Source organism: Anomaloglossus baeobatrachus, chromosome 12, assembly GCF_048569485.1.
Source record: "Anomaloglossus baeobatrachus isolate aAnoBae1 chromosome 12, aAnoBae1.hap1, whole genome shotgun sequence".
Taxonomy (NCBI): Eukaryota; Metazoa; Chordata; class Amphibia; order Anura; family Aromobatidae; genus Anomaloglossus; species Anomaloglossus baeobatrachus.
The window spans coordinates 130,286,857-130,311,172 of NC_134364.1; the positions used below are offsets into that span (position 1 = coordinate 130,286,857).

Here is a 24,316-nt window from a genome sequence, read left to right on the forward strand (position 1 = left end):
ATCTGAGGTTACAATGGTGGTGGGGGAGGACATAACTCTGCCGCACTCGCAGCCCGCACTCAGCTAACACTCAGCACTTTTATCTCACGCCACTAAATATAGAAGACAGCCAGGAATGAGGGCCCGGGGTGCAGAGTCACCGCTGACGTAACCGCGCTGCGGGCTCCCAGGGGAAAAACGGCAACGTCACCGCAATGCGGGCTCCCAGGGGAAAAACTGCAACGTGGCAGCGCTGTGGGCTCCCGGGGGAGAAACGGCAACGTCACCGCGCTGCGGGCTCCCGGGGGAGAAACGGCAACGTCACCGCAATGCGGGCTCCCGGGGGAGAAACGGCAACATCGCCGTGCTGCGGGCTCCCAGGGGAAAAACGGCAACATCACCGCGCTGCGGGCTCCCGGGGGAAAAACTGCAACATCCCCGCAATGCGGGCTCCCAGGGGAAAAACGGCAACATCACCGCGCTGCGGGCTCCCAGGGGAAAAACGGCAACGTCACCGCAATGTGGGCTCCCGAGGCAGGAACGGCAACATCGACGCGCTGTAGGCTCCCAAGGGATGGACTACATCACCAAGCTGCAGGCTCCCGGGGGGACGTCTCTGCTGATGTCACCAGATCATGAGTTCCCGGGGGACGGTGTCACTGCCAATGTCACCAGACCGTGATTACTACCGTTGGACAGAGTACTTTCACAGAGGGGGTCTCTTACCTCCACACTGGGAATCACCCAGTTATTTTCAGAGTCTCGGCTCTCGTGACCCTCCGACATCCTTCACCCCAATGTGGAAGCTTCAATCCTGGGAAGAAAGATTATTAAGCTGCTGGCCACCATCAAACAAAAAATAAACCCTCCACACCCTATCCTTTCACTGCTGACAGACCGCTAACCTCCTTGCTGATGGTTTCTAGGACGTAATATCCCCATTTCCATCCTCATAGTTACATGAGACTTTGTCTCCACAGCCCTGAGTGTGAGTGTGAGTGTGAGTCGGAGCTCTTTTTGGTGGAGTCGGTATAAAATGGAGCGACTCCGACTCCTAAATATGTAATAAATTGGGTCCAGCGGTCAGTGCAGAATGTGCTGAATATTTTTTCATACGAAAGTTATAAAAATGTCCTATAAATGTCTGTTCTATTCCTGATCTAAGGCTACATTCACACTCAGCCTTTTTGCTGCATGTTTTTTGAGGATGCGTTTTTCAGCTGCGAAAGCAGATCAGCTTTTTATAAAACCGCATCATCTGAAAGGTTTCTGAGCTCATAGATAATGATTTCAATAGCAAAAGCAAATTAGAGAAATAACGGACGATGCTTCACACATGATAAGTGCAATTCCACTGATGAATGAGAGGAATGAGCAGCAGCGAGAAGAGAATGTAGCATTCAGTGTGTGTGAGATGGGGCCGCAGCGCTGCTCGTGTAACTGAGGAACACATAGATATTACAGCAGGAGAACAGCAAAGTGATACTTTAGAATGAGATGATCTTGTTGAAGCTGCTTCTATACACTTTCCTATTCATCACATGCGCGGTGTTGTGCACACGCTGCAGCTGGCAATAAGAGAGTCTGCAAGAGGGACATGCTGGAAATCTGATTGCAAAAGTGAGGAAATTGGTTATTGCCGCCAGAACCCCCAAAATTGAATCTATCTTGAAGACACGTGCTGGGTAAGGGGCAATTGTCGATCAAGCCACTCGGCAGCACTTATTTAAAGACTGAGCGATTGCTTGAACTAAAACCGTTTCTTATAGATATGGCAAACCCACAGGTAACTCTAAATGAAGGTCAATGGACGCAGGTGGCTGAATTGAAGGAATTGCTTAATCACCCATTTACCGTGACAAAAAAATTACAAGCTGAGGATTTTTCCCCCGGCATTTTCATAAGGGAGTGGAAGAACTTGCTATTTTGCCTGTCCCAGAGAGGAGGTTTAATCGCAGATGGCATTTCTGCTTCAATGAAATGAAGAGAGACACAGCTATTTGAAAATAAAATTCTTCTGGCAGCTGTTTATGTGGACCCAAGTCATCGTATACTGCTTGATGATCAACATTATACTAAAGGAAAATAAGCTCTGACTGAGGTAGCAGTTAGGATGAGCGGCTACAGGACTGCCAGGCACAAGAGGACTTGGGTCCTGACAGTGCTACTGCTGCCATATCTTCATCCTCATCAGATGAGGAGTTTAACTTTGACAAGTATTTGGATGACATGGAGCAGGCAAAGCGTTGCCACAAGGAAAAAGATTTCACTCCGTCTCCTATAGCAGCAGATTGACCAGATTTCTCCAAAATTTTTCACTTGCTCTCAGAAATAGAAAAAATCAGCAAAACTGACTGTGCATGAGGCAATTCCTTTATACCCGGAAATTGTTAGAGATGTTGCCCATGTGGTTACGGCTTTGCCTCCAGCCCCAGTTACTGTAGAGAGGTTGTTCTCCAGCCTTAACATTATGAGGTCAGATTTGAGGTCATCTGCGAAGGAGGATCTGATGGAGGCAACTCTATTTCTTACAACAAATTCATAGATTGCACAAATGTTATTTACTATGGTTTTGTTGAAAACTGTTTTTTTTGCCACTTACATAGTGTTATATATATAATCTATATTACATAGTGTATTACATATTTATAATTTATTACAGTTTTTTGCGTTCTAAAGTTGTATCCAATAAATATATTTTATGTTCCATCTAAATATGTTTTTTTATGTTTCACTGGGAAAGGAGATTTGCGGTCGGGAGGAGAGAGAGGTGACCGCAAATCCCCTGAGTGACCACAATGAGCCGCGCGATCACTGGTGCCGTCATTCAGGTGACCCATGGCCACAGCTGAAGTCCTCCACTTGAATACGGTGGCCGCGGGTCACCTGAATCAGGGCACAGCTGATGGCGCGGCTCACTTCACTTGCTGCGTAAAGCTGATAGAGAGCGGTCGTGTTCTACGACCGCTCCCGTCAGCTTCATGTAGCAGAACTGGATGCGTCATGGGACATTGTATGGATTACACCGGACCTGGAGGGCTATTTGGGGATTAATAAAGTGGTGAATGAGGGTGGGGTATTTTGTCTTTTATTCCAAATAAAGGATTTTTCGGGGGTTTGTGTGTATTTACTTTCACTTACAGGTTAACCATGGAATGTGTCTCAGACGCCTGCCATGATCAACCTAGGACTTAGTGGCAGCTATGGGCTGCTGCCATTAACTCCTTATTACCCCAATTGTCACCGCACCAGGGCAATTCAGGATGAGCCGGGTAGAGTCCCGGGACTGTCGCATCTAATGCGGCAATTCCGGGCGGCTGCTGGCTGATATTGTTAGGCTGGGGGGCTCCCCATAACGTGGGGCTCCCCATCCTGAGAATACCAGCCTTCAGCTGTGTGTCTTTATCTTGGCTGGTATCAAAATTAGGGGGGACCGCACGCCGTTTTTTTTAAAATTTATTTTACTGCATACAAAGACCCGCCCACCGGCGGCTGTGATTGGTTGCAGTGAGACAGCTGTCACTCAGCGTGGGGGCGTGTCTGACTGCAACCAATCATAGGCGCCAGTGGGCGGGAAAAGCAGTGAATACGAGATTGAATAATGAGCAGCCGGCATTTTCAAAAGAGGAAAAGCCGCCAGAGCAGTGTGACAGCCGTGCAGCGCTGCGCCGGTGATGGGGGAGGGGGAGTGGGAGAGACCAGGAGTGATTCTAAACGATTTAGATCGTTCTGATGGACATGCTGAGCATGCTCAGTAGAACGTGATGGAATCCATCAGCGGATTCCGCCGCTTAGTGCATTGTGGCAGAATCCGCCGCCATAGACAATCATTAGACACCTTGGCGGATTCTAACGGAATCCGCCAAGGTGCGTTACTTTAACAACCCAAAAAACGCTACATGCAGCGTTCCCTCCGCCCGACACTGCGTCAAAACAACTCAGCGTCATCCAGTGGATGCAACGCAGACACTTGCGTTACAGTGCGTCGTCAATACAAGTCTATGGAGAATAACGCAGTGCATTAACGGACTGCGCTATTCTCCATAGCGGCGGATTACGCTGAACGCAAGTGTGAAAGCGCCTTACTGAACCCCGAGAAGTTGCCGTCTCTCTTCGGTTACAGTTTATTTGACTTGCAAATTCATGCAAATGATCCGAGGGTGGAGCGTCAGCTGTGCAGGTGTTAGAGCACAGCAAGCAACACGACAGCAGCCTGCACAGGCAAAGGCGGGCCCCGCAATACCTGCTACCGACCCTCAGGACCCTCACATGGGGAGCTGGATAGAGGGGCACAGCAGCATCCGGCGGTCAGGGACACAGCCCTGCACTCGGCTCTTGGCTTAGGATTAGTCAATTTACTCCTGACCATCAGTGTCTTATGTCAGCCATAATAATGGGAGCACAAGACAGCTGCTGCAGCCCCGCACTCACCACCTGCAGATCTGCCCGTCCTGCCCACTCAGCACATAGAGGACAGAGCCAGGACCATCACCGGGGCCGACAGCAAAGAGGTCACCCCGTCCTCACAATCATTACAACCACCCAACGCACAAACACACGCTCAGCCCATCAACTCACCGAGGTCAGCCCGTCATCTCAACCCCTTACGGCGAAGCCCTCCCGTCCCCTTACGGCGATGCGCCCCCCTGTCCCCTTACGACGGTGCGCTCCCCTTCCTCCTGACGGCGGTGCGCTCCCCCGTCACCTTACGGCGGTGCGCTCCCCCGTCACCTTACGGCGGTGCGCTCCCCCGTCACCTTACGGCGGTGCGCTCCCCCGTCACCTTACGGCGGTGCGCTCCCCCGTCACCTTACGGCGGTGCGCTCCCCCGCTCCCCTTACGGCGGTGCGCTCCCCCGCTCCCCTTACGGCGGTGCGCTCCCCTTCTTGTCATATTGAGGAACCTCTGAAGCTTGCAGCACACAGTGATGCAGGAGAGCGAGAGCCGCTTCCTCTGACACAACTTCGGATATGATTGAGTAACTGTCCCCTCCCCTCATGCACACTCCTCTGTGAGCCTCTAGACACGGCCCTGAGCATGCACACTCCTCTGTGAGCCCCTAGACACGGCGCTGAGCATGCACACTCCTCTGTGAGCCCCTAGACACGGCCCTGAGCATGCACACTCCTCTGTGAGCCCCTAGACACGGCCCTGAGCATGCACACTCCTCTGTGAGCCTCTAGACACGGCCCTGAGCATGCACACTCCTCTGTGAGCCCCTAGACACGGCGCTGAGCATGCACACTCCTCTGTGAGCCCCTAGACACGGCCCTGAGCATGCACACTCCTCTGTGAGCCCCTAGACACGGCCCTGAGCATGCACACTCCTCTGTGAGCCCCTAGACACGGCCCTGAGCATGCACACTCCTCTGTGAGCCCCTAGACACGGCGCTGAGCATGCACACTCCTCTGTGAGCCCCTAGACACAGCCCTGAGCATGCACACTCCTCTGTGAGCCCCTAGACACGGCGCTGAGCATGCACACTCCTCTGTGAGCCCCTAGACACGGCGCTAAGCATGCACACTCCTCTGTGAGCCCCTAGACACGGCGCTGAGCATGCACACTCCTCTGTGAGCCCCTAGACACGGCGCTAAGCATGCACACTCCTCTGTGAGCCCCTAGACACGGCGCTAAGCATGCACACTCCTCTGTGAGCCCCTAGACACGGCGCTAAGCATGCACACTCCTCTGTGAGCCCCTAGACACGGCGCTGAGCATGCACACTCCTCTGTGAGCCCCTAGACACGGCCCTGAGCATGCACACTCCTCTGTGAGCCCCTAGACACGGCCCTGAGCATGCACACTCCTCTGTGAGCCCCTAGACACGGCCCTGAGCATGCACACTCCTCTGTGAGCCCCTAGACACGGCGCTGAGCATGCACACTCCTCTGTGAGCCCCTAGACACGGCGCTGAGCATGCACACTCCTCTGTGAGCCCCTAGACACGGCCCTGAGCATGCACACTCCTCTGTGAGCCCCTAGACACGGCGCTGAGCATGCACACTCCTCTGTGAGCCCCTAGACACGGCGCTGAGCATGCACACTCCTCTGTGAGCCCCTAGACACGGCGCTGAGCATGCACACTCCTCTGTGAGCCCCTAGACACGGCGCTGAGCATGCACACTCCTCTGTGAGCCCCTAGACACGGCCCTGAGCATGCACACTCCTCTGTGAGCCCCTAGACACGGCCCTGAGCATGCACACTCCTCTGTGAGCCCCTAGACACGGCGCTGAGCATGCACACTCCTCTGTGAGCCCCTAGACACGGCGCTAAGCATGCACACTCCTCTGTGAGCCCCTAGACACGGCGCTGAGCATGCACACTCCTCTGTGAGCCCCTAGACACGGCCCTGAGCATGCACACTCCTCTGTGAGCCCCTAGACACGGCCCTGAGCATGCACACTCCTCTGTGAGCCCCTAGACACGGCCCTGAGCATGCACACTCCTCTGTGAGCCCCTAGACACGGCGCTGAGCATGCACACTCCTCTGTGAGCCCCTAGACACGGCGCTGAGCATGCACACTCCTCTGTGAGCCCCTAGACACGGCGCTGAGCATGCACACTCCTCTGTGAGCCTCTAGACACGGCCCTGAGCATGCACACTCCTCTGTGAGCCCCTAGACACGGCGCTGAGCATGCACACTCCTCTGTGAGCCCCTAGACACGGCCCTGAGCATGCACACTCCTCTGTGAGCCCCTAGACACGGCCCTGAGCATGCACACTCCTCTGTGAGCCCCTAGACACGGCGCTGAGCATGCACACTCCTCTGTGAGCCCCTAGACACGGCCCTGAGCATGCACACTCCTCTGTGAGCCCCTAGACACGGCCCTGAGCATGCACACTCCTCTGTGAGCCCCTAGACACGGCCCTGAGCATGCACACTCCTCTGTGAGCCCCTAGACACGGCGCTGAGCATGCACACTCCTCTGTGAGCCCCTAGACACGGCGCTAAGCATGCACACTCCTCTGTGAGCCCCTAGACACGGCGCTGAGCATGCACACTCCTCTGTGAGCCCCTAGACACGGCGCTGAGCATGCACACTCCTCTGTGAGCCCCTAGACACGGCGCTAAGCATGCACACTCCTCTGTGAGCCCCTAGACACGGCGCTAAGCATGCACACTCCTCTGTGAGCCCCTAGACACGGCGCTGAGCATGCACACTCCTCTGTGAGCCCCTAGACACGGCCCTGAGCATGCACACTCCTCTGTGAGCCCCTAGACACGGCCCTGAGCATGCACACTCCTCTGTGAGCCCCTAGACACGGCCCTGAGCATGCACACTCCTCTGTGAGCCCCTAGACACGGCGCTGAGCATGCACACTTCTCTGTGAGCCCCTAGACACGGCGCTGAGCATGCACACTCCTCTGTGAGCCCCTAGACACGGCCCTGAGCATGCACACTCCTCTGTGAGCCCCTAGACACGGCGCTGAGCATGCACACTCCTCTGTGAGCCCCTAGACACGGCGCTGAGCATGCACACTCCTCTGTGAGCCCCTAGACACGGCGCTGAGCATGCACACTCCTCTGTGAGCCCCTAGACACGGCCCTGAGCATGCACACTCCTCTGTGAGCCCCTAGACACGGCCCTGAGCATGCACACTCCTCTGTGAGCCCCTAGACACGGCGCTGAGCATGCACACTCCTCTGTGAGCCCCTAGACACGGCGCTAAGCATGCACACTCCTCTGTGAGCCCCTAGACACGGCGCTGAGCATGCACACTCCTCTGTGAGCCCCTAGACACGGCCCTGAGCATGCACACTCCTCTGTGAGCCCCTAGACACGGCCCTGAGCATGCACACTCCTCTGTGAGCCCCTAGACACGGCCCTGAGCATGCACACTCCTCTGTGAGCCCCTAGACACGGCGCTGAGCATGCACACTCCTCTGTGAGCCCCTAGACACGGCGCTGAGCATGCACACTCCTCTGTGAGCCCCTAGACACGGCCCTGAGCATGCACACTCCTCTGTGAGCCCCTAGACACGGCCCTGAGAATGCACACTCCTCTGTGAGCCCCTAGACACGGCGCTGAGCATGCACACTCCTCTGTGAGCCCCTAGATACGGCCCTGAGCATGCACACTCCTCTGTGAGCCCCTAGATACGGCCCTGAGCATGCACACTCCTCTGTGAAGGTACTTTCACACTTGCGTTCAGCGGAGTCCGTCACTATGGAGAATAGGGCAGTCCGGTAACGCACTGCGCTATTCTCCATAGACTTGTATGGACGACGCACTGTAACGCAAGTGTCAGCATGGCATCCGCCGGACGACGCAGCGTCGTTATTTTGACGCTGCGGCGGGCGGGAGGAACGCAGCATGTAACTTTTTTTCAGCAGCGCAATCCGTAGGATTTCACTGCGCTTGCTCTCTCTGGCTCCCTGCACATGTAACCAAGGTAAATATCGGGTAACCAAGCAAAGTGCTTTACCGATATTTACACTCGCTACGTGTGCAGGGAGCCCGACACTTCCCCACATGGCTCCGCCCCCTCCCGCACTCCACTCCACATGTATACACACACACACACACACACACATTCACCTGTCCTCAGCGCCATGGCCCGCTCAGCTCCACCCACCCCGCACTCCGCCCCCCCGCACACATTCTTGGCGGCCGAACGATCAGCTGATCACCCCGGCTGCCGGCATGTGAGAGCGCTCAGCTGATCGCCCCGGCCGCCGGCATGTGAGAGCGCACAGCTGATCAACCGGCCGCCGGCATGTGAGAGCGCTCAGCTGATCGCCCGGCTGCCGGCATGTGAGAGCGCTCAGCTGATCGCCCGGCTGCCGGCATGTGAGAGCGCTCAGCTGATCGGCCGGCATGTGAGAGCGCTCAGCTGATCGGCCGGCATGTGAGAGCGCTCAGCTGATCGGCCGGCGGCCGGCATGTGAGAGCGCTCAGCTGATCGGCCGGCATGTGAGAGCGCTCAGCTGATCGGCCGGCATGTGAGAGCGCTCAGCTGATCGGCCGGCATGTGAGAGCGCTCAGCTGATCGGCCGGCATGTGAGAGCGCTCAGCTGATCGGCCGGCATGTGAGAGCGCTCAGCTGATCGGCCGGCATGTGAGAGCGCTCAGCTGATCGGCCGGCATGTGAGAGCGCTCAGCTGATCGGGCAGCATGTGAGAGCGCTCAGCTGATCGGCCGGCAGCCGGCATGTGAGAGCGCTCAGCTGATCGGCCGGCGGCCGGCATGTGAGAGCGCTCAGCTGATCGCCCGGCGGCCGGCATGTGAGAGCGCTCAGCTGATCGCCCGGCGGCCGGCATGTGAGAGCGCTCAGCTGATCGCCCGGCGGCCGGCATGTGAGAGCGCTCAGCTGATCGCCCGGCGGCCGGCATGTGAGAGCGCTCAGCTGATCGCCCGGCGGCCGGCATGTGAGAGCGCTCAGCTGATCGCCCGGCGGCCGGCATGTGAGAGCGCTCAGCTGATCGCCCGGCGGCCGGCATGTGAGAGCGCTCAGCTGATCGCCCGGCGGCCGGCATGTGAGAGCGCTCAGCTGATCGCCCGGCGGCCGGCATGTGAGAGCGCTCAGCTGATCGCCCGGCGGCCGGCATGTGAGAGCGCTCAGCTGATCGCCCGGCGGCCGGCATGTGAGAGCGCTCAGCTGATCGCCCGGCGGCCGGCATGTGAGAGCGCTCAGCTGATCGCCCGGCGGCCGGCATGTGAGAGCGCTCAGCTGATCGCCCGGCGGCCGGCATGTGAGAGCGCTCAGCTGATCGCCCGGCGGCCGGCATGTGAGAGCGCTCAGCTGATCGCCCGGCGGCCGGCATGTGAGAGCGCTCAGCTGATCGCCCGGCGGCCGGCATGTGAGAGCGCTCAGCTGATCGCCCGGCGGCCGGCATGTGAGAGCGCTCAGCTGATCGCCCGGCATGTGAGAGCGCTCAGCTGATCGCCCGGCGGCCGGCATGTGAGAGCGCTCAGCTGATCGCCCGGCGGCCGGCATGTGAGAGCGCTCAGCTGATCGCCCGGCGGCCGGCTATTGAGGGTGATCAGATGATCGTTCATAATAGTCTGCTAACTGGTAAAACTGTAAAAAAATTAAAAAAAAGGAAAAAAAAAAGCTTTCCGTTGTTTTGTACGATCCGTTGCCTCCGTCACACAACGCAATGCAACGGATGCCGTTCAACGCAAGTGTGAAACTAGCCGGAGCCCTCCTCCTCCTCCTCCTCCTCCTCCTCAGTCTGGAGCTCAGCTGCGGCACCCCTGCACAGGAGCAGCCATCATCCCACAGACACTGCTTGGTAGCAATAGGTGGTCATGGCTCCTGTGTCCCCCTCACCTATGTCCCGTGGAGCACCTCACCTCCAGTGCCCCCCTCACCTCCGTCCTGTGCCCCCGGGGCTCCTCTCGCCCCCCCTCACCTCCGTCCTGTGCCCCCGGGGCTCCTCTCGCCCCCCCCTCACCTCCGTCCTGTGCCCCCGGGGCTCCTCTCGCCCCCCCTCACCTCCGTCCTGTGCCCCCGGGGCTCCTCTCGCCCCCCCTCACCTCCGTCCTGTGCCCCCGGGGCTCCTCTCGCCCCCCCTCACCTCCGTCCTGTGCCCCCGGGGCTCCCCTCGCCCCCCCTCACCTCCGTCCTGTGCCCCCGGGGCTCCCCTCGCCCCCCTCACCTCCGTCCTGTGCCCCCGGGGCTCCCCTCGCCCCCCCTCACCTCCGTCCTGTGCCCCCGGGGCTCCCCTCGCCCCCCTCACCTCCGTCCTGTGCCCCCGGGGCTCCCCTCGCCCCCCTCACCTCCGTCCTGTGGCCCCGGGGCTCCCCTCGCCCCCCTCACCTCCGTCCTGTGGCCCCGGGGCTCCCCTCGCCCCCCTCACCTCCGTCCTGTGCCCCCGGGGCTCCCCTCGCGCCCCTCACCTCCGTCCTGTGCCCCCGGGGCTCCCCTCGCGCCCCTCACCTCCGTCCTGTGCCCCCCGGGGCTCCCCTCGCCCCCCCTCACCTCCGTCCTGTGCCCCCGGGGCTCCCCTCGCCCCCCCTCACCTCCGTCCTGTGCCCCCGGGGCTCCTCTCGCCCCCCCTCACCTCCGTCCTGTGCCCCCGGGGCTCCTCTCGCCCCCCCTCACCTCCGTCCTGTGCCCCCGGGGCTCCCCTCGCCCCCCTCACCTCCGTCCTGTGCCCCCGGGGCTCCCCTCGCCCCCCTCACCTCCGTCCTGTGCCCCCGGGGCTCCCCTCGCGCCCCTCACCTCCGTCCTGTGCCCCCGGGGCTCCCCTCGCCCCCCTCACCTCCGTCCTGTGCCCCCGGGGCTCCCCTCGCCCCCCTCACCTCCGTCCTGTGCCCCCGGGGCTCCCCTCGCCCCCCTCACCTCCGTCCTGTGCCCCCGGGGCTCCCCTCGCCCCCCTCACCTCCGTCCTGTGCCCCCGGGGCTCCCCTCGCGCCCCTCACCTCCGTCCTGTGCCCCCGGGGCTCCCCTCGCGCCCCTCACCTCCGTCCTGTGCCCCCGGGGCTCCCCTCGCCCCCCTCACCTCCGTCCTGTGCCCCCGGGGCTCCTCTCGCCCCCCTCACCTCCGTCCTGTGGCCCCCGGGGCTCCTCTCGCCCCCCTCACCTCCGTCCTGTGCCCTCGGGGCTCCTCTCGCCCCCCTCACCTCCGTCCTGTGGCCCCCGGGGCTCCTCTCGCCCCCCTCACCTCCGTCCTGTGCCCCCGGGGCTCCCCTCGCCCCTCTCACCTCCGTCCTGTGCCCCCGGGGCTCCTCTCGCCCCCCCTCACCTCCGTCCTGTGCCCCCGGGGCTCCCCTCGCCCCTCTCACCTCCGTCCTGTGCCCCCGGGGCTCCTCTCGCCCCCCCTCACCTCCGTCCTGTGCCCCCGGGGCTCCTCTCGCCCCCCTCACCTCCGTCCTGTGGCCCCCGGGGCTCCTCTCGCCCCCCTCACCTCCGTCCTGTGCCCCCGGGGCTCCTCTCGCCCCCCTCACCTCCGTCCTGTGGCCCCCGGGGCTCCTCTCGCCCCCCTCACCTCCGTCCTGTGCCCCCGGGGCTCCTCTCGCCCCCCTCACCTCCGTCCTGTGGCCCCCGGGGCTCCTCTCGCCCCCCTCACCTCCGTCCTGTGGCCCCCGGGGCTCCTCTCGCCCCCCTCACCTCCGTCCTGTGGCCCCCGGGGCTCCTCTCGCCCCCCTCACCTCCGTCCTGTGGCCCCCGGGGCTCCTCTCGCCCCCCTCACCTCCGTCCTGTGGCCCCCGGGGCTCCTCTCGCCCCCCTCACCTCCGTCCTGTGGCCCCCGGGGCTCCTCTCGCCCCCCTCACCTCCGTCCTGTGCCCCCGGGGCTCCTCTCGCCCCCCTCACCTCCGTCCTGTGCCCCCGGGGCTCCTCTCGCCCCCCTCACCTCCGTCCTGTGCCCCCGGGGCTCCTCTCGCCCCCCTCACCTCCGTCCTGTGCCCCCGGGGCTCCTCTCGCCCCCCTCACCTCCGTCCTGTGCCCCCGGGGCTCCTCTCGCCCCCCTCACCTCCGTCCTGTGCCCCCGGGGCTCCTCTCGCCCCCCCTCACCTCCGTCCTGTGCCCCCGGGGCTCCTCTCGCCCCCCCTCACCTCCGTCCTGTGCCCCCGGGGCTCCTCTCGCCCCCCTCACCTCCGTCCTGTGCCCCCGGGGCTCCTCTCGCCCTCCTCACCTCCGTCCTGTGCCCCCGGGGCTCCTCTCGCCCCCCTCACCTCCGTCCTGTGCCCCCGGGGCTCCTCTCGCCCCCCTCACCTCCGTCCTGTGCCCCCGGGGCTCACCTCGCCCCCCTCACCTCCGTCCTGTGCCCCCGGGGCTCCTCTCGCTGTCTGCTCCACCTTCGGTTTCTCCGCTCTCTTTACCGTTCCGTCACTTTCCTCAAACTTCTGAAGCTTCGGATACTTCCACCACGTGACTCTGCCCGACCAATCAGAGAAGGTAGACAGTCGCAGGTTACCACAGGGCACAACTATCCCGCCCCTAGCAACGGGACAGGAAGATGATTAACCCTGCACCTGCCAGAATTAACTGACAGCGACAGGTGGAAGAGCCTGACAGCTGCAGAGAGGGGGAGACGTGTGTGATACATTGTGAGCTCCGGGGTCGGGGATGATAGGAGTAGTGATACATTGGATTGTCGCTCTAGGGTCGGGGATGATGAGAGTAGTGATACATTGGATTGTTGCTCTGGGGTCGGGGATGATGGGAGTAGTGATACATTGGATTGTCGCTCCGGGGTCGGGGATGATGAGAGTAGTGATACATTGGATTGTTGCTCCGGGGTCGGGGATGATGAGAGTAGTGATACATTGGATTGTCGCTCTGGGGTCGGGGATGATGGGAGTAGTGATACATTGGATTGTCGCTCTGGGGTCGGGGGATGATGGGAGTAGTGATACATTGGATTGTCGCTCCGGGGTCGGGGATGATGAGAGTAGTGATACATTGGATTGTTGCTCTGGGGTCGGGGATGATGGGAGTAGTGATACATTGGATTGTTGCTCCGGGGTCGGGGATGATGAGAGTAGTGATACATTGGATTGTTGCTCTGGGGTCGGGGATGATGAGAGTAGTGATACATTGGATTGTCGCTCCGGGGTCGGGGATGATGAGAGTAGTGATACATTGGATTGTCGCTCCGGGGTCGGGGATGATGAGAGTAGTGATACATTGGATTGTTGCTCTGGGGTCGGGGATGATGGGAGTAGTGATACATTGGATTGTTGCTCCGGGGTCGGGGATGATGAGAGTAGTGATACATTGGATTGTCGCTCCGGGGTCGGGGATGATGGGAGTAGTGATACATTGGATTGTCGCTCTGAGGTCGGGGGATGATGAGAGTAGTGATACATTGGATTGTCGCTCCGGGGTCGGGGATGATGAGAGTAGTGATACATTGGATTGTCGCTCTGGGGTCGGGGATGATGAGAGTAGTGATACATTGGATTGTCGCTCTGGGGTCGGGGATGATGGGAGTAGTGATACATTGGATTGCTGCTCCGGGGTCGGGGATGATGGGAGTAGTGATACATTGGATTGTTGCTCTGGGGTCGGGGATGATGGGAGTAGTGATACATTGGATTGCTGCTCCGGGGTCGGGGATGATGGGAGTAGTGATACATTGGATTGTTGCTCTGGGGTCGGGGATGATGGGAGTAGTGATACATTGGATTGTCGCTCTGGGGTCGGGGATGATGGGAGTAGTGATACATTGGATTGTTGCTCTGGGGTCAGGGATGATGAGAGTAGTGATACATTGGATTGTTGCTCCGGGGTCGGGGATGATGGGAGTAGTGATACATTGGATTGTTGCTCTGGGGTCAGGGATGATGGGAGTAGTGATACATTGGATTGTTGCTCTGGGGTCGGGGATGATGGGAGTAGTGATACATTGGATTGTTGCTCTGAGGTCGGGGATGATGGGAGTAGTGATACATTGGATTGTCGCTCCGGGGTCGGGGATGATGGGAGTAGTGATACATTGGATTGTTGCTCTGGGGTCAGGGATGATGAGAGTAGTGATACATTGGATTGTTGCTCCGGGGTCGGGGATGATGGGAGTAGTGATACATTGGATTGTCGCTCTGGGGTCGGGGATGATGGGAGTAGTGATACATTGGATTGTTGCTCTGAGGTCGGGGGATGATGAGAGTAGTGATACATTGAATTGTTGCTCTGGGGTCGGGGATGATGAGAGTAGTGATACATTGGATTGTCGCTCTGGGGTCGGGGATGATGAGAGTAGTGATACATTGGATAGTCGCTCTGGGGTCGGGGATGATGAGAGTAGTGATACATTGGATTGTCGCTCTGGGGTCGGGGATGATGAGAGTAGTGATACATTGGATTGTCGCTCCGGGGTCGGGGATGATGGGAGTAGTGATACATTGGATTGTCGCTCCGGGGTCGGGGATGATGAGAGTAGTGATACATTGGATTGTCGCTCCGGGGTCGGGGGTGATGAGAGTAGTGATACATTGGATTGTCGCTCTGGGGTCGGGGATGATGGGAGTAGTGATACATTGGATTGTCGCTCTGGGGTCGGGGGATGATGGGAGTAGTGATACATTGGATTGTCGCTCTGGGGTCGGGGATGATGGGAGTAGTGATACATTGGATTGTCGCTCCGGGGTCGGGGGATGATGGGAGTAGTGATACATTGGATTGTCGCTCTGGGGTCGGGGATGATGGGAGTAGTGATACATTGGATTGTCGCTCTGGGGTCGGGGATGATGGGAGTAGTGATACATTGGATAGTCGCTCTGGGGTCGGGGGATGATGAGAGTAGTGATACATTGGATAGTCGCTCTGGGGTCGGGGGATGATGGGAGTAGTGATACATTGGATTGTCGCTCCGGGGTCGGGGGATGATGGGAGTAGTGATACATTGGATTGTCGCTCTGGGGTCGGGGATGATGGGAGTAGTGATACATTGGATTGTCGCTCTGGGGTCGGGGATGATGGGAGTAGTGATACATTGGATAGTCGCTCTGGGGTCGGGGGATGATGAGAGTAGTGATACATTGGATAGTCGCTCTGGGGTCGGGGATGATGGGAGTAGTGATACATTGGATTGTCGCTCTGGGGTCGGGGGATGATGGGAGTAGTGATACATTGGATTGTCGCTCTGGGGTCGGGGGATGATGGGAGTAGTGATACATTGGATTGTCGCTCCGGGGTCGGGGATGATGGGAGTAGTGATACATTGGATTGTCGCTCCGGGGTCGGGGATGATGAGAGTAGTGATACATTGGATTGTCGCTCTGGGGTCGGGGGATGATGGGAGTAGTGATACATTGGATTGTCGCTCCGGGGTCGGGGATGATGAGAGTAGTGATACATTGGATTGTCGCTCTGGGGTCGGGGGATGATGGGAGTAGTGATACATTGGATTGTTGCTCTGGGGTCGAGGATGATGAGAGTAGTGATACATTGGATTGTCGCTCTGGGGTCGGGGATGATGGGAGTAGTGATACATTGGATTGTTGCTCTGGGGTCGGGGATGATGAGAGTAGTGATACATTGGATTGTCGCTCTGGGGTCGGGGATGATGAGAGTAGTGATACATTGGATTGTGGCTCCGGGGTCGGGGGATGATGGGAGTAGTGATACATTGGATTGTCGCTCTGGGGTCGGGGATGATGGGAGTAGTGATACATTGGATTGTTGCTCTGGGGTCGGGGATGATGAGAGTAGTGATACATTGGATTGTGGCTCCGGGGTCGGGGGATGATGGGAGTAGTGATACATTGGATTGTTGCTCCGGGGTCGGGGATGATGGGAGTAGTGATACATTGGATTGTAGCTCTGGGGTCGGGGATGATGAGAGTAGTGATACATTGGATTGTCGCTCTGGGGTCGGGGGATGATGAGAGTAGTGATACATTGGATTGTCGCTCCGGGGTCGGGGGATGATGGGAGTAGTGATACATTGGATTGTTCCTCTGGGGTCGGGGATGATGGGAGTAGTGATACATTGGATTGTTGCTCTGGGGTCGGGGATGATGGGAGTAGTGATACATTGGATTGTTGCTCTGGGGTCGGGGATGATGGGAGTAGTGATACATTGGATTGTTGCTCCGGGGTCGGGGATGATGGGAGTAGTGATACATTGGATTGTGGCTCCGGGGTCGGGGGATGATGAGAGTAGTGATATATTGGATAGTCGCTCCGAGGTCGGGGATGATGGGAGTAGTGATACATTGGATTGTCGCTCCGGGGTCGGGGATGATGAGATTAGTGATACATTGGATTGTCGCTCCGGGGTCGGGGATGATGAGAGTAGTGATACATTGGATTGTTGCTCTGGGGTCGGGGATGATGGGAGTAGTGATACATTGGATTGTCGCTCTGGGGTCGGGGATGATGAGAGTAGTGATACATTGGATTGTCGCTCTGGGGTCGGGGATGATGGGAGTAGTGATACATTGGATTGTGGCTCCGGGGTCGGGGATGATGGGAGTAGTGATACATTGGATTGTCGCTAAGGGGTCGGGGATGATGGGAGTAGTGATACAATGGATTGTCGCTCTGGGGTCGGGGATGATGGGAGTAGTGATACATTGGATTGTCGCTCTGGGGTCGGGGATGATGGGAGTAGTGATACATTGGATTGTGGCTCCGGGGTCGGGGATGATGGGAGTAGTGATACATTGGATTGTCGCTCTGGGGTCGGGGATGATGAGAGTAGTGATACATTGGATTGTCGCTCTGGGGTCGGGGATGATGGGAGTAGTGATACATTGGATTGTCGCTCTGGGGTCGGGGATGATGGGAGTAGTGATACATTGGATTGTTGCTCCGGGGTCGGGGATGATGGGAGTAGTGATACATTGGATTGTCGCTCTGGGGTCGGGGATGATGAGAGTAGTGATACATTGGATTGTCGCTCCGGGGTCGGGGGATGATGGGAGTAGTGATACATTGGATTGTTGCTCCGGGGTCAGGGATGATGGGAGTAGTGATACATTGGATTGTCGCTCCGGGGTCGGGGGATGATGGGAGTAGTGATACATTGGATTGTTGCTCTGGGGTCGGGGATGATGGGAGTAGTGATACATTGGATTGTTGCTCTGGGGTCGGGGATGATGGGAGTAGTGATACATTGCATTGTCGCTCTGGGGTCGGGGATGATGGGAGTAGTGATACATTGGATTGTCGCTCTGGGGTCGGGGGATGATGAGAGTAGTGATATATTGGATAGTCGCTCCGAGGTCGGGGATGATGGGAGTAGTGATACATTGGATTGTCGCTCCGGGGTCGGGGGATGATGGGAGTAGTGATACATTGGATTGTCGCTCCGAGGTCGGGGATGATGAGAGTAGTGATATATTGGATAGTCGCTCCGGGGTCGGGGATGATGAGAGTAGTGATACATTGGATTGTCGCTCTGGGGTCGGGGATGATGAGAGTAGTGATACATTGGATTGTCGCTCTGGGGTCGGGGATGATGAGAGTAGTGATACATTGGATTGTTGCTCTGGGGTCGGGGATGATGGGAGTAGTGATACATTGCATTGTCGCTCTGGGGTCGGGGATGATGGGAGTAGTGATACATTGGATTGTCGCTCTGGGGTCGGGGGATGATGAGAGTAGTGATATATTGGATAGTCGCTCCGAGGTCGGGGATGATGGGAGTAGTGATACATTGGATTGTCGCTCCGGGGTCGGGGGATGATGGGAGTAGTGATACATTGGATTGTCGCTCCGAGGTCGGGGATGATGAGAGTAGTGATATATTGGATAGTCGCTCCGGGGTCGGGGATGATGAGAGTAGTGATACATTGGATTGTCGCTCTGGGGTCGGGGATGATGAGAGTAGTGATACATTGGATTGTCGCTCTGGGGTCGGGGATGATGAGAGTAGTGATACATTGGATTGTTGCTCTGGGGTCGGGGATGATGGGAGTAGTGATACATTGGATTGTCGCTCCGGGGTCGTGGATGATGGGAGTAGTGATACATTGGATTGTCGCTCTGGGGTCGGGGGATGATGGGAGTAGTGATACATTGGATTGTTGCTCTGGGGTCGGGGATGATGGGAGTAGTGATACATTGGATTGTCGCTCTGGGGTCGGGGATGATGGGAGTAGTGATACATTGGATTGTCGCTCTGGGGTCGGGGATGATGGGAGTAGTGATACATTGGATTGTCGCTCTGGGGTCGGGGATGATGGGAGTAGTGATACATTGGATTGTCGCTCCGGGGTCGGGGATGATGGGAGTAGTGATACATTGGATTGTCGCTCCGGGGTCGGGGATGATGGGAGTAGTGATACATTGGATTGTCGCTCCGGGATCAGGGATGATGGGAGTAGTGATACATTGGATTGTTGCTCTGGGGTCGGGGATGATGGGAGTAGTGATACATTGGATTGTCGCTCCGGGGTCGGGGATGATGGGAGTAGTGATACATTGGATTGTCGCTCCGGGGTCGGGGGATGATGGGAGTAGTGATACATTGGATTGTCGCTCTGGGGTCGGGGGATGATGGGAGTAGTGATACATTGGATTGTCGCTCCGGGGTCGGGGATGATGGGAGTAGTGATTAGTGTGATGACTATTTTAAAAATTTTGCTAAACAAAAATGAAACCCCTTATACTTTTGAGGAACAATTGCATTCTAATGACATTTGTATCATCAAATTTGTAAAATATTCAAAAACATTCCCCCTTTTTTTCATTTCAAATTTTTCAAAAAAAACGATTTTTCGTGTCTTAATTTTTTGAAGATTCTGGAATGATTTAGAATATTCAGGAATAAGAATAATCTAGTGAAAAATGACATTTTTAATTGTTACCCATTATATATATATTTAACGTTTTCTTTAAAAGTTCGATCTCGCCTTACAAACATGTGCTATAAGAAGAGCTGAGAGAATTGAACAGAATGTGGTACATTTGGAGTCAGGCCGCCATCTTGGATACTAGAAAGTGAATTTACTGTGAATACGTTATTTAATTTAAAAAGTGTATATGAAGTGAATAAGTGATAATATTATCGGAATAAATAGTGTAGATGTTTATAGATTTCTAAGTAATATTGGGAAAGAAAATAAGAAAGTAAATGTTGATATGAAAGAGTGCTCCTTTGGAATCAATTCATCCAAGAAAACGAATCCGACTATCAATATTTCAAGCTGAAGCCGGCACTTCGCAATCGCAACCCACACATGATACTGTCTCTGAATCTTTACCCGAGTGTCCAAAGCCAACCTCTTCTTCTGCGTCATCTTCTCCTGAACGCACACCGAAATACAAGAGAGCAAGCACTACAACAGCGAGTCTACTGGTACTGAAAAACAACATTTCTACACATAAAGCAAATAAAGGGCTTGCAACCATTGCTGAACAAGGTCATGATGCACCGGATCCAAGTCAGTCGGTGTGTGGAGACGAATAATCTCAGAAGGACAGAAAATGAAAACCAAAATTTTTGAAAAACTTCAAAGCAAAGATCCCTATTGTCTCCACTTCGATGGTAAAATAATCCAAGGGGAAGAGTATCACGTAGTTCTGCTGAAAAATACCACAACCGAAATCAAACTGGGTATTGTGAAATGTGAGAATGGTTCTGCCGCGGCTCTTCACAAGGAACCACATCAGCTAATTGATGAATACGACGCTTGGGAAAATATTGGCATGATAATCTGCGACACGGCAGCAGTAAATACTGGTGGTGTGAACGGGATTGTAACGCTGATACAGGACGATGTCTTGAGAAAGGGCTCTCAGAAGCCACAATACATCGGCTGTCACCACCGTGTACTCGACCTCCTACTGAAGCACGGCATGAATTCCCTTATTCCAGAGTCAACAAAGAAACCAGAACTCAATTATTTCTTCATTGACAAATTAACAGAAAACTCTGCCTCACTTCAGATTGATCACCACCAAGTTGCAACAGATGATGTCCACACCGATTGCAAGAATCCTGGATAGCAAGATGACGTCAAGTTCTTATATGAACGGTCAGGCATATCGTCATTACAAAAAGGACATTTTTGTGTACTCACCGTAAAATGTCTTCCTTGGAGCCTTTCATTGGGGGACACAGACAGTGGGCATTATGGTGCCTCCAGAGAGGCGTGACACTAGATTGAAAAAGTGTTAGCTCCTCCCCCCACAGCATATACCCCCAGCTAGGCAGGAAACTAGCTCAGTTTCGTGGAAAGCAGTAGGAGAAGAACAACAAAACCACAAGGGTGGGAGCTGTGTCCCCCAATGAAAGGCTCCAAGGAAGACATTTTACGGTGAGTACACAAAAATGTCCTTTCCTTTCACGCCTTTTCATTGGGGGACACAGACATTGGGACGTCCCAAAGCAGTCCCTGGGTGGGAACTGAACTATTAACAGTGTATAACATAAGACTAAGAGCTGACTAATGACTGCAACTGCAGTGAACACATAACAACACTGTCAGAACCGAGCAGTGGCCACTTATAAATGGGCCACTGCCGCCTGAAGGACTTGTTTTCCAAGAGCAGCATCGGCGGATGCATGCGTATGCACTCTGTAGAATTTTGTGAACATGTGCACACTGGACCAGGTAGCGGCCTTGCAGAGTTGGGCCGCCGAAGCCTGATGGCGGATAGCCCAGGAAGCACCCACTGCTCGCGTAGAGTGGGCCTGCACAGATTGAGGAGGAACAAAACCTTGTGCTTTGTAAGCCTCACAGATAGTAGTCCTGATCCATCGAGAAATCGTGGATTTAGAAGCCTGGTTGCCCTTTTTGTGTCCTTCTGAGAGGACGAAGAGGGCATCGGACTTGCACAACGGCGTTGTCCTGGAGATGTAGATCCGCAGAGCCCTGACAAGATCTAGAGTGTGAAGGGCTTTTTCAAAGGAGTGGACCGGAGTCGGGCAGAATGACACAATGTCCTCGTTTAAGTGGAAAGAAGATACAACCTTCGGAAGGAAGGCGGGAGAAGGCCGAAGGACCACCTTATGATGGAATATCAGATAAGGTGAGCGACAGGAAAGGGCTGCAAGTTCAGACACTCACCTGATAGAGGTGATGGCGACTAAAGACTATATTACTTACCGGTAATGGGATTTTCCTGAGTCCACGACAGCACCCACGAGAGAGGGATCCGCCCCCTTCAGGACAGGAAGCCTACTGATAAAAAAGGGGCAGTCCCCCTCCCTCATCAGTTGGTTGCAGAGAACCGGGAGAGGAACCGCCAATGAATGAATATACAAAATAGACAAATCCCAGGACACCAAATGGTGAAAAAAACAAACAAGAAAGGGCAGGGGTGTAAAGGGTGCTGTCGTGGACTCAGGAAAATCCCATTACCGGTAAGTAATATAGTCTTTTCCTTTCGGCACGACAGCACCCACGAGAGACTTACAGAGAATACACTCAGAGGGTGGGAAAAACTGCGCGAAGGACCAAGCCGCCAACGGAAGACAGGTGAAGAACAAAGGCAAGCCGGCAGAGCCCGGAAAGGCGGACGGAGAGGACCAGGACGCAGCCGTACAATACCATCGATGGAGACACTGGTCACATCCACCCAAGGGGGAGGTTACCGCCCAGAAGAAGGATCCGACACCGAGGAGGCCAGAGGAACTTGCTTCACCACAGACGATAGGGAAGCAGCATTCCACAGCCATCGGGACAAGGGACGGCACGCCACGCGAGGACCACAGCCGGAATCCTGAAAGACAAGAACAAAGACCAAACCCCCCCCGCCAAGGGGCCGATCTAGCGACATAGGCGAGGACAGAGCCCCCCGAAACGGAGGAATGGAGAAACACCCCGCACGGGAAAGAACCCAAAGACACCCCGCACTGCAGGAGAACAACCGGAACCGGAACACCCCAAGGAAGGAAGGACCAACGGACAGGGCCGGACAGGCGCGAACACGCCCAGGAGAGGCAAGGGCGACCAAGAGACAGAGGAACAGGTACAGCACCGTACCGGACGAGGAGGAGAAGAGACTCAGAGGAGAAGCAGGATGCCCGAGGCGCCAGGCCAGGTGGAAGGCCAGGGAGGCGCAAGGCGGCAGAGGTGCAAGGCAGGAGCGCCGCAAGGAGCAAGCACAAAAGCGCAAGTGTCAGAGACGCAGGATGAGAACACAGGCCCACACGACCAGGAGGTCCCGAGGCACCGAGGCCAAGAGGCACAGAGGCCCAGAGGCCAAGGGCCCAGGATGCACAGAGCCCAAGAGGCACAGGGCCCAAGAAGCACAGAGTCCAAGAGGCACAGAGTCCAAGAGGCACAGAGTCCAAGAGGCACAGAGGCCAAGAGGCACAGAGGCCAAGAGGTACAGAGGCCACGAGGCACAGAGGCCACGAGGCACAGAGGGCAAGAGGCACAGAGGTACGGAGGACAAGAGGCCCAGAGGCCCAGAGGCCAAGAGGCCCAGAGGCAGAGAGGCGAAGAGGCATAGAGGCCAAGAGGCACAGAGGCACGGAGGCCAAGAAGTAAGAGGCATCGAGGCACAAGGGCCAAGAGGTACAGAGGTCCAGAGGCACAGAGGCCAAGAGGCACAGAGGCCAAGAGGCACAGAGGCCCAGAGGCACAGACGCACAAGAGCCAAGACGACAAAGGCCAAGAGGCACAGAGGCAAAGAGGCATAGAGGCCGGAGCCAGGAGGCATAGGGCCCGGAGGCCCAAGCCAGGAGGCACAGAGGCCAGGAAAGCACAGAGGCCAAAAAGGCACAGAGGCCAAGAAGGCACAGAGGCCAAGAAGACACAAAGGCCAGGAAGGCACAGAGGCCAGGAAGGCACAGAGGCCAAGAGGCACAGAGGCCAAGAGGCCGGAGCCAGGAGGTACAGAGGCACGGGGCCAGGAGGCCCAGAGGGCAAGAAGGCACAGGAGCCAAGAAGGCATAGAGACCAAGAAGCCAAGAGGCACAAAGGCCAAGAGGCACAGAGGCCAAGAGGCCAAGAGGCACAGAGGCCGTAGCCAAGAGGCACAGAGGCCAAGAGGCTAAGAGGCACAGAGGCCGGAGCCAGGAGGCACAGAGGCACGGGGCCAGGAGGCCCCGAGGCCCCGAAGCTACACAGAGGCCCGGAAGCCACACAGAGGGCCGGAAGCCACACAGAGGGCCGGAAGCCACACAGAGGCCCGGAAGCCACACAGAGGCCCGGAAGGCACACAGAGGCCCGGAAGGCACACAGAGGCCCGGAAGGCACACAGAGGCCCGGAAGGCACACAGAGGCCCGGAAGCCACACACAGGCCAGGAAGCCACACACAGGCCAGGAAGTCACACACAGGCCAGGAAGCCACACACAGGCCAGGAAGCCACACACAGAGGCCAGGAAGCCACACAGAGGCCAGGAAGCCACACAGAGGCCAGGAAGCCACACAGAGGCCAGGAAGCCACACAGAGGCTCGGAAGGCACACAGAGGCCCGGAAGCCGCACAGAGGCCAGGAAGCCATACAGAGGCCAGGAAGCCACACAGAGGCCAGGAAGCCACACAGAGGCCAGGAAGCCACACAGAGGCCAGGAAGCCACACAGAGGCCCGGAAGCCGCACAGAGGCCCGGAAGCCGCACAGAGGCCCGGAAGCCGCACAGAGGCCAGGAAGCCACACAGAGGCCAGGAAGCCACACAGAGGGCAGGAAGCCACACAGAGGCCCTGAAGCCACAGAGACCAGGAAGCCAAGAGGCCAGAGGCATCGAGGCAGGAGGCACGAGGCCAGGAGGCAACCAAGGCGCGCGGCCAGGAAGTCCAAGGCACAGAGACAGTACACATAGAGGCCCGAAGGCAGGAGGCACCGAGGCCAGGAGGCACAAAGGCCCGAGGCCAAGAAGTACAAAGGCCCGAGGTCAAGAAGGTACAGAGGCCTGAGGCCAGAAGGGCACAGAGGCCCGAGGCCAGAAGGCACAGAGGCCCGAGGCCAGAAGGCACAGAGGCCCGAGGCCAGAAGGCACAGAGGCCCGAGGCCCGAAGGTACAGCGGCCAAAGGC

At 57.2% G+C, this 24,316-nt stretch overlaps 1 protein-coding gene across 4 annotated transcripts in view; it reads right to left on the bottom strand.

The window, feature by feature from the left end:
- The window catches only part of PBXIP1 (PBX homeobox interacting protein 1), a 38,395-nt gene extending 25,578 nt beyond the window's left edge, over window positions 1–12,817 (bottom strand). Inside the window, exons 1-2 of one of the 4 annotated variants that reach the window (XM_075330439.1) lie at window positions 12,688–12,817; window positions 706–793 (exon numbers count right to left, since the gene is read on the bottom strand). In XM_075330439.1, the coding sequence (XP_075186554.1) occupies window positions 706–765 (60 nt within the window). In that variant the 5' untranslated portion in view covers window positions 766–793; window positions 12,688–12,817. Of the gene's footprint in view, window positions 1–705; window positions 794–10,300; window positions 10,336–10,506; window positions 10,538–12,673 lie in introns of those variants that run through there. The other 3 variants (XM_075330442.1, XM_075330441.1, XM_075330440.1) reach the window with 3 other exon arrangements.
- Between the last annotated feature and the right edge of the window lie 11,499 nt (window positions 12,818–24,316).